At 46.6% G+C, this 14,431-nt stretch overlaps 1 protein-coding gene across 3 annotated transcripts in view; it reads left to right on the top strand.

Moving 5' to 3' along the window:
- Positions 1-40: 40 nt before the first annotated feature.
- The window catches only part of LOC140385199 (grainyhead-like protein 2 homolog), a 154,943-nt gene continuing 140,552 nt past the window's right edge, over positions 41-14,431 (top strand). For 2 of the 3 annotated variants that reach the window (XM_072467093.1, XM_072467092.1), the window contains exon 1: positions 41-200. In XM_072467093.1, the coding sequence (XP_072323194.1) occupies positions 181-200 (20 nt within the window). In that variant the 5' untranslated portion in view covers positions 41-180. The remainder of the gene's footprint in view (positions 201-14,431) is intronic. The other variant, XM_072467094.1, reaches the window with a different exon arrangement.

Here is a 14,431-nt window from a genome sequence, read left to right as displayed (position 1 = left end):
TCCCGCAAGTCTCATGTAGTCCAGGTACATCGTGGGACTGCTCTCATCGCACCGGTTCTGCAGAAAGTGCAAAAGAGGAATTACCTGTAGCCCGGGTTGTGCCGTCAGACCGCACCACACCGCACCGACTTGAAAGTCCAGTTTCGCAAGAAGAGAGGCCGGGACGAGCCGAAGAGAAATATGTCACAGGAGACGGACAAGTAAGTGAACCTACTGGTTCTGGCTGTCTATTTTATCCACTGCTTTATCTTTAATGGTCTCTTGTTTTCAACACTTATCCAACCCCCTCCCCCTTCTCTCACACACACATCCCCCCCCCCCCCCCCTCTCTTCCCTTTAACTCGGCATAACCTGAGTCTTTTTTATCCACACATTTCAGTGGACAATGATTATGATTTTACCAACATTTTTTTTTTCCAATTATTAAAACCGGTTAGTGGAATTCTGGCAAACAGAGCTGCCCCCTCCCTCCACAAAATATAACACCCATCTGCCATTTTCCTGAAGAGGAATCCGAGCTGGGGTGGGTTTTTAATCCAGCCCCCCCCCAAAAACAACAACTTTTATTCGATGTTTGTTATGGAGTTGATTCTCCCTCTGTTGTTGTGTGGATTAGGCGGGGTTGCTGAGGGGGTTCACTCGGGTTTGGCGCTGCTCTTTGGGGGGGGGGGGGGGGGGGCAGCTGTGGTTACCTGGCCGTGGAGACCCTCACCTGAGGGGAGACGCTCGGCTCGGCTCTCCCCGGCTCGGCGGGCGCGCCCAAGCCGAGCAAGACCAACATGCGGCCAAGCAATGTGCAGCCAGCCCAACGCCGGAGATACCTTCGCGCCCCGACACGAGGGGGAATCCAGGCAGGTTGGAAGCTGGCCTGACCGGGTCATTTGTACCAAAGTGGCGCCAGGATCGGCCGCTTGTTTTTCCCCTTTCACCCCCTCCGCCAAAAGTTGACATGATTTGCGAAGGGAACCAACTTTATTTTTAAATGGGGAAAGACACAAACACACACACACACCCTCTTCCATATTGTGTGAAGTAATTTGAAACCCACGGCTGTATTTCAAAACATGCAAATACCACAATAAAACTCGTCCGAGGTTGTTTCTTGTTTTGTTGACTCCGAGGGTCGTTGGAGCAAAAACAACTGGGCTCCAGCCAAAAAGGGGGGGGGGGGGGGGGGAGAGGAGAGAGATCTCTCTTTCTCTCACACACAGCACCGGTGCAACTTTCCAATTGCATTTCTAAGTTTGCATTTTACAATTCTGGAAATGCATGAGGTTGCATTCACTCCTGGCTCATTTTGTTCTATTTAAGCAATGTATGCCGACAGACCCCGGGATAATCACAGCCTTCATATTTTGACTTTTTAATATTTTTCTTCTTGAAAAGTCATTTGCCTGGATATCTAATATGACAGCTACACGGATGGGTAAATAGAAGAGGTTCCTTTGTGCAGAGGAGTTTAAAAGAGACCCCAGGCCGCTCTCCCAGGACTGAGGCACAAGTTGGGTGGGGAGTCTGGTCGCGTTCCTCACTAGATAGCAGCTTGGGGGAATGAATGGTCGCTCCTTCTCACAGATCCTGGGGTAGCCGCTGAGCCCTTTTCTTGTTTGCTGCCTTCTTCCTCCCCTTGTATAAAGCTTTTCTGTTTTGTTTTGCGGGGGTGGAAAGTCATCACTGTCGTCCCCCTTTCAAACTAACAACCTTGCTGGGGTCTACTTTTAAGTTCGCTGGAATCTCTATCTCAACAGGTTCCTCCAGCCAAGAGATAAATAGGACAGGAGAGGGAAAGCAGGCAAAAAAAAACCAAAATCACCTGGGAAATGAATAGAAGGCCATTTGATCTCTTTGATTCCACTTATCTATCTGTCCATCCTGGATTTTTATTAGGAATGACATAACCCATTTGGTACATAGAAAATGAAGAGAGGCTCAATTGAGGTTTACCACAAGACTTATTTCTGTTGGAAAACAAATGAGACATCACAAATTAAAACATTTCCATCCCTTTTGCTATGGGGCTTCTTTACCCTTATTGACGCACATCAACTCGTTGCAATAGTGAGCTGGAAATGCACCAGACATCACAAAGATAAAGAATGCCTGTTGCACGATTATGACAACAGCAGATCAGGCCTAAAGCTAGCATGCTGTCATGAGTCTGGCTCGGAGCAGATGGGTAATAGTCTACATGCAGTGTTCAGTATGAAGGGCCATTGAGGTTCAGTGTCAGCAGAGCCTATATAATTAAACACAAGTTATAAACTGCATTTCAGGTCTTTCTGGGTGGCATTTACTCAGTAAGACATTGACATAACCCCATTTTGATACTTCCTTTTTAATAGATTGGGAAGAGAATGCAGTTCCCACTTTCAAAAAGGGGAACTACAAACATTTGCTCGGAACTCAATCCTGTGCAGAATTCTTTTGAGAAATGTTTTTCCAAGTGAACCATGAAAGGTCCTCCAGGGTAATGTGCCTCGGGTTCCAAATTGTCCTTGTCAAGGTTCAACAGGAGATGCTATTAGTCAAAGAACAAAGAGGAACAGGCCCTTCGGCCCTCCAAGCCTGTGGCGACCATGCTGCCCATCTAAACTAAAATCTTTTGCACTTCTGGGGTCCGTATCCCTGTATTCCCATCCTATTCATGTATTTGTCAAGATGCTCCTTAAACGTCTCTATCGTCCCTCCTTCCACCACCTCCTCCGGCAGCGAGTTCCAGGCACCCACTACCCTCTGTGTAAAATACTTGCCTCGTACATCTCCTCTTAAACCTATGCCCCCTAGTAATTGACCCCTCTACCCTGGGAAAAAGCCTCTGACTATGCACTCCGTCTATGCCCCTCATAATTTTGTAGACCTCTATCAGGTCGGCCCTCAACCTCTGTCGTTCCAGTGAGAACAAACCAAGTTTATTCAACCTCTCCTCATAGCTAATGCCCTCCATACCAGGCAATATCCTGGTAAATCTCTTCTGCACCCTCTCTAAAGCCTCCACATCCTTCTGGTAGTGTGGCGACCAGAATTGAACACCATACTCCAAGTGTGGCCTAACTAAGATTCTATACAGTGGCAACATGACTTGCCAATTCTTATACTCAATGCCCCGGCCAATGAAGGCAAGCATGCTGTATGCCTTCTTGACTACCTTCTCCACCTGTGTTGCCCCTTTCAGTGATCTGTGGACCTGTACACCTAGATCTCTCTGATTGTCAATACTCTTGAAGGTTCTACCATTCACTGTATATTCCCTACCTGCATTAGACCTTCCAAAATGCATTACCTCACATTTGTCCGGATTAAACTCCATCTGCCATCTCTCCGCCCAAGTCTCCAAACAATCTAAATCCTGCTGTAGCCTCTGACAGTCCTCATCGGTATCCGCAATTCCACCAACCTTTGTGTCATCTGCAAACTTACCTATCAGACCAGTTACAGTTTCCTCCAAATCATTTATATATACTATGAACAGCAAAGGTCCCAGCACTGATCCCTGCAGAACACCACTAGTCACAGCCCTCCAATCAGAAAAGCACCCTTCCATTGCTACGCTCTGCCTTCTATAACCTAGCCAGTTCTGTATCCATCTTGCCAGCTCACCCCTGATCCCATGTGACTTCACCTGTTGTACCAGTCTGCCATGAGGGCCCTTGTCAAAGGTCTTACTGAAGTCCATATAGACAACATCCACTGCCCTACCTGCATCAATCATCTTTGTGACCTCCTTGAAAAACTCGATCAAGTTAGTGAGATACAACCCCCCCCTTCACAAAACCGTGCTGCCTCTCGCTAATACGTCCATTTGCTTCCAAATGGGAGTAGATCCTATCTCGAAGAATTCTCTCCAGCAATTTCCCTACCACTGACGTAAGGCTCACCAGCCTGTAGTTCCCTGGATTATCCTTTATCAAAATCAAAGCTGTGGGAATTCAAGGTAAATCAGACTAGGGGGAAAATTGGGGCTATGGCCCAGAAGTTATGAAATAAGTCAGGAATGAAATGTATAAATTGATGGTGTGATATTTACTTTGAATATTGTGTTTAGGCCTGTTCCTAGAGACATCAATGCTGGAAGTAGTGCAGGGAATAGCCTCAAGGCTTAGTGTCAGCGGTCTAAGTCACGAGGAAAGGCTAGGCGAACATTTTCATCCTTGAAAGGAGATGCTTGAGGTTTGATCTTGCCGGCATATATGTTACAGGGTAGTAAACAATATGGAAAAGATAAATGTGAAAATCACTTTAAATAGCAAAATATGGATAAGTTGTTTGATCCAGGAAAAAGCAAAGTTAGTATCAATATCAGGAAGTTATTTCATCGAAGATTGGACAATAGATGAAATGAACTCGCATATAGAGGTGTGGAGGTGAAACCCCCCTGGTATTATTAAAGAAACAGTTGGGTGTCTCATACGAAGAGTTTAGGAATTTTTTGAATGGGGTGAACCAAATTGAGTTGAATGGCCATCCTCATCCATTGTTGTCTTGTGAAACTCCATTCTCTGGCTGGGAAAATCATCAAACTTCCCAGGTCTCAAGCGTCACATTCCTGTAGCTGGCTTTTGATTAATTATAATTCTGATGTATCTTCCTCCAGTTTTCACCTTTCCTGTGTTGAAGGTGTTATTGGAGCAGGGTCCTGTGGGTACCAGCAGTTCCAATAATTTCCTGGCTGAGAGCAACCTACTTACTGCACATCCAGAAATTGAGCCTTGGATCTCTGTACTTGTCCACCAAGCCACTGGAAAATCTAGTGACACCTAATTTGTGTATTAAATGGTTGGCTTAGTTCTCCCGGTACTGGAGCGAGAAACTAAGATAATAATCTTTATTAGTGTCACAAGTAGGCTTACATTAACACTGCAATGAAGCTTATGGAAAATCCCCCTGTAGACCAGGGGTGTGATCTGTGCCAGTGACAGGATCTCAGTTGGAGCTCAGCGAGAGCATTGCATCAACATTCCCCATCTTAGTTGATGTCTGCTGTTGATTGTCTGTATTGACTCCTTTTGCAATGGGCATCTACCGATATCAGTTGAGGACAGGATTGGTCCAGGCTGTGATGTATCTTTGTATTCAACATTCACTATCAAACTAACACTACTAAGTAGAATTTGGGTGAAGTACTGGAGGACATCTCTGTAATGAGGCAGCACCTTTAGGAGAGGGGGGGTGAAGTAGGTTAGAAGAAAAATTGGCTTCATGGGTTACCCAACTGCAAAGTACAATTGATCTCTTAGCAATACTGAGGGTTTTGATGCAAAACTCCAATAATAATGACATTTGAATAAAAAAGAGAATCCCTACAGATGAGAAGGACACCATTTGGTCCATTGAGTCTGCACCGACCTTCTGACAGAGCATTCTACCTTGGCCCACTCCCCTGCTCTATCCCCATAACCCTGTGCATTGATGATGGCCAATCCACCTAACCTGTACATCTTTGGACACTAAGTGGCAATTTAGCACAGCCAATCCACCTAACCTGACTGATGTGCATCTAGGTTTAGATTTAGATCAGGAAACATCAATCAATTTAGATTGATGTGCACCTATTTGTATTTTTAGGCAGAAGCTTGGTTTGGGATCCCAGTAGGACAACAATGAAGAGTGGGATTAAAGTTAGTTCGTCTAGAAATGACTAAATGGACCCATGCAGATGGAGGACGCATTGCCCTTTTTAATGTGGCTTCATTTTACAGTGACTGAGTTGTACCAGCTGATTCTGAGGGGGGTAAAGTTTTGGTATTTTGCCTTAATGCTATTGCTACAGAAATGTTGCTGGGAATCGGCTAGAACTAGGTTGCTAACCTAGTTATTGAGCAGTAATGTGCAGGACGCCCTGAGGCCTGTTTATGTGAACAGCCTGTTCACATAAATCATCCCATCTATTCTTGGCGCCGCCTTTGTTTAATTGTTTCCTTGCATTCAGCTTCTGGGGTGCTCACCAGGATGACAGTTATTAAAATTCAGTCTCGTGTTCAGGCAACTAAGCACTTTCCTAATAATAATGTCAGATGTTTTCCATGTGGGATTTTTCTCAATGTTTATTGAAGAGTTGGAACTTTTTTGTCTATGGATGGGTCTTTGAAACCTTGAGGTAGAATTTCTACCAGCTCACTTGATCTTCCAACGGAATTATGGCAACGATGGGGAAAAAGTTCAGAAATTTGGCTTCATTCAAACTTGTTGATACATCACTGATACATCAACAAGGGTTGGCTTTTCGTACGTTTTTCATTTTAAGTCATTGACTGATGCATATACCAAAAAGGTATGATCCCATAATTCAGTGAGATTTTGAACAGGGATTGCCAGCTGAGGATTTGTTAGAAATACCTATTTATTTTCTTCCTCCGCCCCCCCCCCCCCTAAAAAATATTTCTGTCAGTTTTCTTCCCCAATTTCCCTTATCCCACTGCCTTTCATAGGAATACAGTTCTTTGGCTGCTGGAAGCAATTTGGTACCTGGGTACTTCTTCATTCTTGGGCAAAGAGTGTCAACAGGCTGTTCAATTGCAAATGGCGTTGTGTTTCAATGCAATTTGGCCCACACCTAGAATGTTGCACACAGTCCTGGTTGCTGCATTACAGGAAGGATGTCCTTGCATGAGAGAAGGTACAGAGGAGATTTACAAGGGTGTTACCCAGAATGGAGAATTTTAGCTACGTGGAAAGCTTGAATAGGCTGGAGCTGTTTTGGCTGGAACAGCGGAAGTTGAGGAGAGATTCAATAGAGGTGTACGAAAATGATGAAGTGCCTGGATAAAATGGACAGGAAGCCACTATTTCCCTTAGCACAGAAGTCAATAACCAGGAGACATAGATTTACGGTAATTACGAGAAGGATTAGCGGATAATTTGTTTTTCATTCAGAGGGTGGTGGGTGTCTGAAAGGTTTGTTGAGGCTGAAACTTTCATTACATTTAAAAAACACTTGGATGTATGCTTGAGGCTCTGTAATCCATACGGTCACAGAATAAGAGCGAGACAGTGGGATTAGCCTGGATAGCTCATTTTTAGCTGGCAGAGACACAGGCCGCGATCTAACAAAACAAAAAAGAGTCCATTCTGGGTGAGATTACAGGAGTCAGCAGCTGGAACAACCCCGCTATCTAATAGCACTCTTGTGTTTTCGGCCCTGGTACCTAGCGACATTTCCTGCACTGAAGAACTCCAATGAGCAAACTCCCCGACACGACCCCTGGATCCCGTTAATCCCGAAACTCACCTATTGGGGAGATTTTCTAGCCCCCCCCCTGCCCAAGTGCCGCTCCACCTGATCCCGCTTGTGGGAACCAGTGCTGGATGGCATCTAGCTGGGGTCTTCTCGGCGAGTACGGGCACTGGTTTAATCTGGTGGCGGCAGAGTTAAGTGAGGTTTTAAACTCACTTAACTCTGCAAGTCAGAGTCCCGCCTATTATCTGCGGGATCCAGATTGCAAGTGTCTCGTGAGATCCCGTTACATCTCGTGAGGCGTAATAACCATCGGGAATCCTGTGAGGCCTCCCCCGGCATCTAGCGGCCATTTCCCCATCCAATTCCGGCAGGATGTGGCCGGTAAATCATGCCCACAATGGACTAATTGGCTTCCTTCTGTAAACTTTCTATGTTATGTTTCAATGGGGTCCGATACCAGGAAAATAAAGCCAAAGCCAAGAAAAGGCTATTTGGGGATCGACATCTGCTTGTTTGGAAGCAGTTCTTTGGACAGGAAACCTGGCCAAAGAACACCAGGAGTCATAGAAACCCTATTGTTCCTCAGCTAACTCAGAGTAGGATGGGAATCATACACCTAAATGCTTGGATTTTCCTCCTGAGGTGATAACACAGGTTGGGAAATTCCCCAGCTCCCCACATTTGCCATGGGAAAAGTTCTGGGTGGTGGATTAAAAAGAGTTGGGCTTGGCACACACAGGCGCAGATCAGAGGCCAAGGTGACCTCTTTATAAGGCCCGCCTTTGTTCTCTGGCACATCATCCCAGTTGTTTGCACACCTATGCCCTATCCATGTCAACTCTTGCCCCTTATCCACCTCAGTTGACCCCATATACTCCATGTCAACTCATGCCCTTTATAGCCCTGTGTCAACTTAATGTCAACTGATGCCAACCCACCCATCACTCTTTGCCCCTTACGCCCTCTAAGACCATTCATCCAGTATCCCCCATGGCCTGACCTCTGGTGCTATGTTGAGATGAAACAAAATTAAGTTCTAAATATCTACTATAGCCGTCACTAAATTAAAAAAATCTCATTCATGAAAGCCCATTCATAACTTTTAAATGCCGGGCAGCACGGTGGAGCAGTAGTTGGCATTACTGCCTCACGGCGCCGAGGTCCCAGGTTCGATCCTGGCTCTGGGTCACTGTCCGTGTGGAGTCTGCATATTCTCCCCGTGTTTGTGTGGGTTTTTCCCCCACAACCCAAAGATGTGCAGGATAGGTGGATTGGCCACACTAAATTGCCCCTTAATTGGAAAAAAGGAATTGGGTACACTAAATTTTTTTTAAAAAAAATAATGTTTAAATGCCATCAAGTACCTAATCCCATGTAAAACAGACTTGTATTCATAGCCCCACATCAAAGACAACTAATCTTTTAATAACTTATTTGAGCTGTCACCAAATTGTGAACTTGGGACTCCCTGCTCAGATAATTCTGAGTTGTTGTAAGAAGCCAAATATTAATAATGATATAATAATAGACCTTGAGATAATATCAACAAACAACTGTTGTAACTGCCAGGCCAGATTTATTTTACCACTCACTCGCACAAGCAGCCTTTTTTTAATTCTAAAGGTCATGGGATGGTAGTACAGTGGTTAGCATTGTTGCTTCACAGCGCCAGGGTCCCAGGTTTGATTCCTGGCTTGGGTCACTGTCTGAGCAGAGTCTGTATGTTCTCCCTGTGCCTGTGTGGGTTTCCTCTGAGTGCTCCAGTTTCCTCCCACAAGTCCCGAAAGATATGCTGTTAGGTAAATTGGACATTCTGAATTCACCCTCTGTGTATCCAAACAGGCGCTGGAATGTGGCGACTAGAGGCTTTTCACAGTAACTTCATTGCAGTGTTAGTGTAAGCTTACTTGTGACAATAGAGACTCTTATATTATTATTTCAATAACTTCATTGCTTGAGTTAAAAAATATATATATTTATTCAAATTTTCAACAAAACCCCCTCCCACCCCCCCCCCCACAAGAAAAAAAGAAACAAAAACACAACAATCAAAAATTATACATTGGATTTCCCCCATATATAATAACCCGCCATATAACATTTAAAAGCACAAATAGGGGAAAAAAAACACCTTCACCCAAACGCCACCCCAAAAGAACCCCCCCCCTACCCCCCACCGCCCTGCCCTTGGGCTGCTGCTGCTGCTGACCTCCTCCTAACGCTCCGCGAGATAGTCTAGGAACGGTTGCCACCGCCTGGAGAACCCTTGCACAGACCTTCGCAAGGCAAACTTTATCCTTTCCAGCTTGATGAACCCTGCCATGTCATTGATCCAAGCTTCCACACTAGGGGGCTTTGGAAGGAAAAGAGTGCCCCCACGGCACAGGCCCACCCGCGGATGGGTGGGCCCCGATCGCGGGCCAGGCCACCATGGGGACACCCCCCTGGGGCCAGATCGCCCCGCGCCCCCCCCCCCCCCCCCCCCCCCCCCCCCCCGGAGCCCGCCCTGCCGCCTTGTCCCGCCATTCGAAAGGTGGTTCAATCCACGCCGACTGGCGTGGGTTGACAGCGGCGGGACTTCGGCCCATCGCAGACCGGAGAATCACCGGGGGTGGGCCCGCCGACCGGCGTGATTCACGCCCCCGCCGAATCTCCGGTGGCGGAGAATTCGGGACGGGGCGGGAATCACGCCGGCCCCCGGCGATTCTCCGACCCGGTGGGGGGTCGGAGAATCGCGCCCCATATCCTTACTTTTATATCCAAACCTTTGCCAATGAAGGAGAACATTCCATCTGCTTTCTTAACAACCTTGTCAACTTGAACTGCTGCCTCTAGAGCCCTGTGTACTCGTACGCCAAGATCTCTCACTTCATTTACCCCACTTAGTATATTCCCATTTATTATGTACTCCCTATAACTGTTTGACCTCCACAATTTCAAATGGCCTTGTTGAGTTTGGGTATCCCTCAAATGAGTCGCGTCCCTGCTCCTTTCCCCGACTGGCGAAAATGGGATCTGGACATCGCCGGCAAGGCCAGCATTTGTTGTCCATCCTTAACTGCCCTGGTACTGAGTGGCCATTTTCACTAGTTTATTCTCATCGCCTCTCTTTATTTCCTACCAAAATTTCGAACCTCACACTTCAAAGCATCAATTTCATCACATGTCCATCCATTCTGTCAGCCTACTTATGTCCTCTTGAAGTCTATTATTATCATCAACGTTCACAGCACTTCCAAGTTTTGTATCATCTGTATATTCTCAGATGGTTAGTGCTTTATCATTTAGCCTATCGGGGTCGTTAACACTGAGTAACTCCGAGGAGTGCAACTAAACCAAAAATCCGTGTGTCTTTTTTCCTTTTTTAAAAAAAGCACATCCATTTTTTACTGGATATGGGGAAGGCCATTTGATCAGGCAGGGTGGTGGAGCGTGTGGGAGACCAGGCACCCTTTCAAAACGGCGGCCCGATCTCTGAGGAGCCGGCCTGGCCAGTGCGTCCAACGCGCTCAAACGGGAGCTCGGCGAGTCACGGAGGTGCCGGGTGAAGCCTCCCGTGGGCATTCCAGCAGCTAGTACGCTTCACGAGATCTACCCACATCTCGTGAGGCGTCGGGATCAGGATCCCTCCCACAATGGGCGTGACCAAGCCACGCACGCTTAAGTCGGTTTTAAACCGACTTCACCGCGCTCGCCCAGGTTCTACCGGCCTCCCCAGGGAGGCCCCAGCCGGGCGCCGTTCAGTTCTGGTCCACACAAACGTGGAGCAGGTGGAACGGCACCCTGGGGGGGGGTCTCCTGAGCCATCAGAGGCCCCTGGGTGGTCAGGGATAGGGCAGGATGGCACCCTGGCCATTCCCCTTGAACATGGGCACCCTGAAGGGTGGGGGGCCTGTAAGGAAACGGCCTGAAGGGGGAGGGAGCCCTCCGGGACCAGAAGGTGTCCTCAGTTGGGGGGGGAAGGTGTAGAATGATGCCCATGTGTGTGAGGGTGTCATAGTCCATGGCTGTGGGGTGTGGGGGATACTCAAGCTCACTTAGAGATGAATTGCTGCCTTCTCATTGGCTGCCTCCATGTTTGCGGTACTACTAAGGATGGTAGGCTGCCGATGCTATAGGTCCAATCAGAGAGCCAGCATCTCCACGAGCCCACAGGGAGAGATGAGTGTTGCTGAGGTAGGTAGGAGACCGGGAGGACATCCCCATTTTGAGGTACCTTCGAAGACATAAAAGTAAGTAAATATTTCAGAGCGGGGAGATGAAACTGGCCCCCTGGATTGGAGAGGGAACCTCAGGGTGCCACAAGACTGCCCCCTAATTGGGGCCTCATCTACACAAATTACCTGCCCACATCCGTGGAGAGAGCAAACAATCTGCTTCCCAGGCAGAGAGAAAGCATCGGACGGGGGTCATTATGATGCAGCCCATTCCTACGTCCCCAGCAGTACCCCCCCTCCCCTCTCCTTGCCCCTAGTCCCTTTACCATGTGACTGGGAAAATTCAGCTCCTGGTCTCTGTATGGTGGGCCATCCTGGAAATGCTTGTATATGAATGGAGCGTCAGGATGGGAGCAAGATCAGTTATACTGCGTTCCTTTATATATTGAATGTTTCCTCTGAAGGCCTCACTTTCTCAACCTTGCCCCTCGCCTGAGATCTGGTGACTCTCAGGTTAAATCACCACCAGTCAGCTCCCTCAAAGGGGAAAGTAGCCTATTGTCCTCTGGGACTATGGCGATTTCCATTTCCTATTCTGCTAGGATGCTGGGGCTCACTGATAATGGAAATACAGGAGGATGCCCATTAATATTGCAAACCTACCTCATTAGGTTGGGGCTGTTTAGCACAGGGCTAAATCGCTGGCTTTTAAAGCAGACCAAGGCAGGCCAGCAGCACGGTTCAATTCCCGTAACAGCCTCCCCGAACAGGCGCCGGAATGTGGCGACTAGGGGCTTTTCACAGTAATTTCGTTTGAAGCCTACTTGTGACAATAAGCGATTTTCATTTAAGGAATTGATTCTTTATATTCAGAAGAGCTTGGAAAAGAGTGCTGTCCTCAACAGGACAGGATAGCCGTGTGGTGTCCTTGTTAAGAGGTAGCTGAACCACGAGGTTGTGGGTTGAAGCCCCTCCCCAGGAAACTGAGCACCTGAATCCAGGCCAACACCCCCAGTGCCATACTGAGGGAATGCTGCACTGTCAGAGGTGCCGGCCTTTGGGAGAGGCATTAAACTGAGGTCCCACCTGCTCTGTCACGCAGATGGAAAAGGTTTAGTCGCACCATTTCAAAGAAGGGGTGTTCCCCACAGTTTCCTGGGACAATATTTACCCCTCATTCAACTCCACAAAAATGGGATTATCTAGTCATTACCGCACTGCTGTTTGTGGGAACTTGCTGTGTCGACATTGCTGCTGCATTTCCTACTTTTCAACAATAACTACCCTTCAAAAGTAATTAATTGAACCATTCCTAGACTTTCTAGCGGAACGTTAGGAGGTGGTCAGCAGCAGCAGCAACCCGGGGGAGGGAGGTTTTTTTTTCGGGTATGTGTTTATTATTGTTTCACGGGGGGGTTTGTACATTGGGGGAATTCGTGATCTATCTAAGTGTACAATGTTGATCTGTGTGTTTAATGCTTTTCTTTTTCTGTAAGCCCGGGGGGGGGGTTGAAAATTTGCTAAAATTGAATTAAAATATATATTTTTTAAAGTAATTCATTGGCAATCCTGGGATCATGTTAAGGTGCTGAAGTATTTTCTTTTTATCTTTCTTTCTTAATCCTGGATTCAAGGGGACAGGAAACAAAGCAGCTTTTACACCCCAATACTGTCTCCCAGCACATGGGTCTTTGTAGTGCAAGCAGCAACCTGAAAATGAACTTTTCAAACTCGTTCACTGGTGCAAGGTGGCAGAGGGCAGACAATATCTGTGAAACTGAGTCCCGTTCTCTCTCTCTCTCTCTCTCTCTCTTCTCTCCTCCCCCCCCCCCCCCCTTACATAAGTCAACATCTTTAGAGGGCAGCAGGGGACATTGGACAAATGGAAAATACAATGATTTGAATTAGAATATTTTGGTACATCCTCTATCTATTAGGGTTGAATTAAAGGGTTCCGAGGAGTAGGACGACAGTTCTGGGACTATATGGAATCAATAGTTTTTCAGTAAAGTAACAGTGATCCAGCAATATAATTGATTTTTGTACTATAAAAACAATTTTAAAATCTGTAACTTAAAATTTAATTCTTCAAGTAAAACTTGTGGTTGATACAGAGTTTGTCGTATGAGGAGCAGTTGAGGACTCTGGGTCTGTACTCATTGGAGTTTAGACGGATAGGGGGGATCTCATTGAAACTTACAGGATACTGAGAGGCCTGAATAGAGTGAACGTAGGGAGGGTGTTTCCCCCAGTAGGAGAGACTAGAACCCGAGAGCACAGCCTCAGACTGAAGGGACGATCCTTTAAAACCGAGATGAGGAGGAATTTCTTCAGCCAGAGGGTGGTGAATCTGTGGAACATTTTGCCGCAGAAAACTGGAGGCCAAATCACTGGAGTGTCTTTAAGACAGAGATAGATAGGTTCTTCATTAATAAGGGGATCAGGGGTTACAGGGGAATGTGATGAGAAACATATCAGCCATGGTTAAATGGGAGAGCAGACTTGATGGGCCAAATGGTCTAATTTTGCCCTTATGTCTTATGGTCTTATGGTGTTTCAAGCCTTGCGTAATTTCCGCCACAAAAGAATCCTTACTTCTACCTTTCACTGTGCTCAACCGCTCAGTCATGCCTTTGTCACCTGAAGGGTAGATTTCTCCTTCCTGGCCTCCGCCTATCTATCTTCCATAGACTCCAGCTTGAGCAAAATTAAATCACTGCCCCCCAGCCATGCTAATCGCTATTTAAACGTAAGACCCCGTCTTCAAATCCTTCCATGTCCTCACTCCATTCTATTTCTGCAGCCTCCTCCAAAGTTTGCATCTGTTCATTTTGATCTCTGCAGCCTCTCCTCCCTTGATCCCTCCATTGCTGATAGAGCCTTTAGCCACAATGGACCTGTCGTCTGGAATTTCTTAAGACCACTCCCTATCTCCATTTTTCAAAAGCTCCTTTAAATGTATCTTTTAGCTCACCCCTATTGAACACCTCCCTGTAGCTTAACATTTATTCACACTACCTTTTTTATCTCATTTTTGCCTCCATCTCTCTTGTGTTTGTATATTTTTGTGTGAAATATTGGTATTATATCCATTGTTTTG

The sequence above is a fragment of the Scyliorhinus torazame genome, chromosome 11 (assembly GCF_047496885.1).
Source record: "Scyliorhinus torazame isolate Kashiwa2021f chromosome 11, sScyTor2.1, whole genome shotgun sequence".
Classification (NCBI taxonomy): Eukaryota; Metazoa; Chordata; class Chondrichthyes; order Carcharhiniformes; family Scyliorhinidae; genus Scyliorhinus; species Scyliorhinus torazame.
Note: the sequence above shows the minus strand (reverse complement) of the source record. Positions and strands in the feature narration are given on the sequence as shown.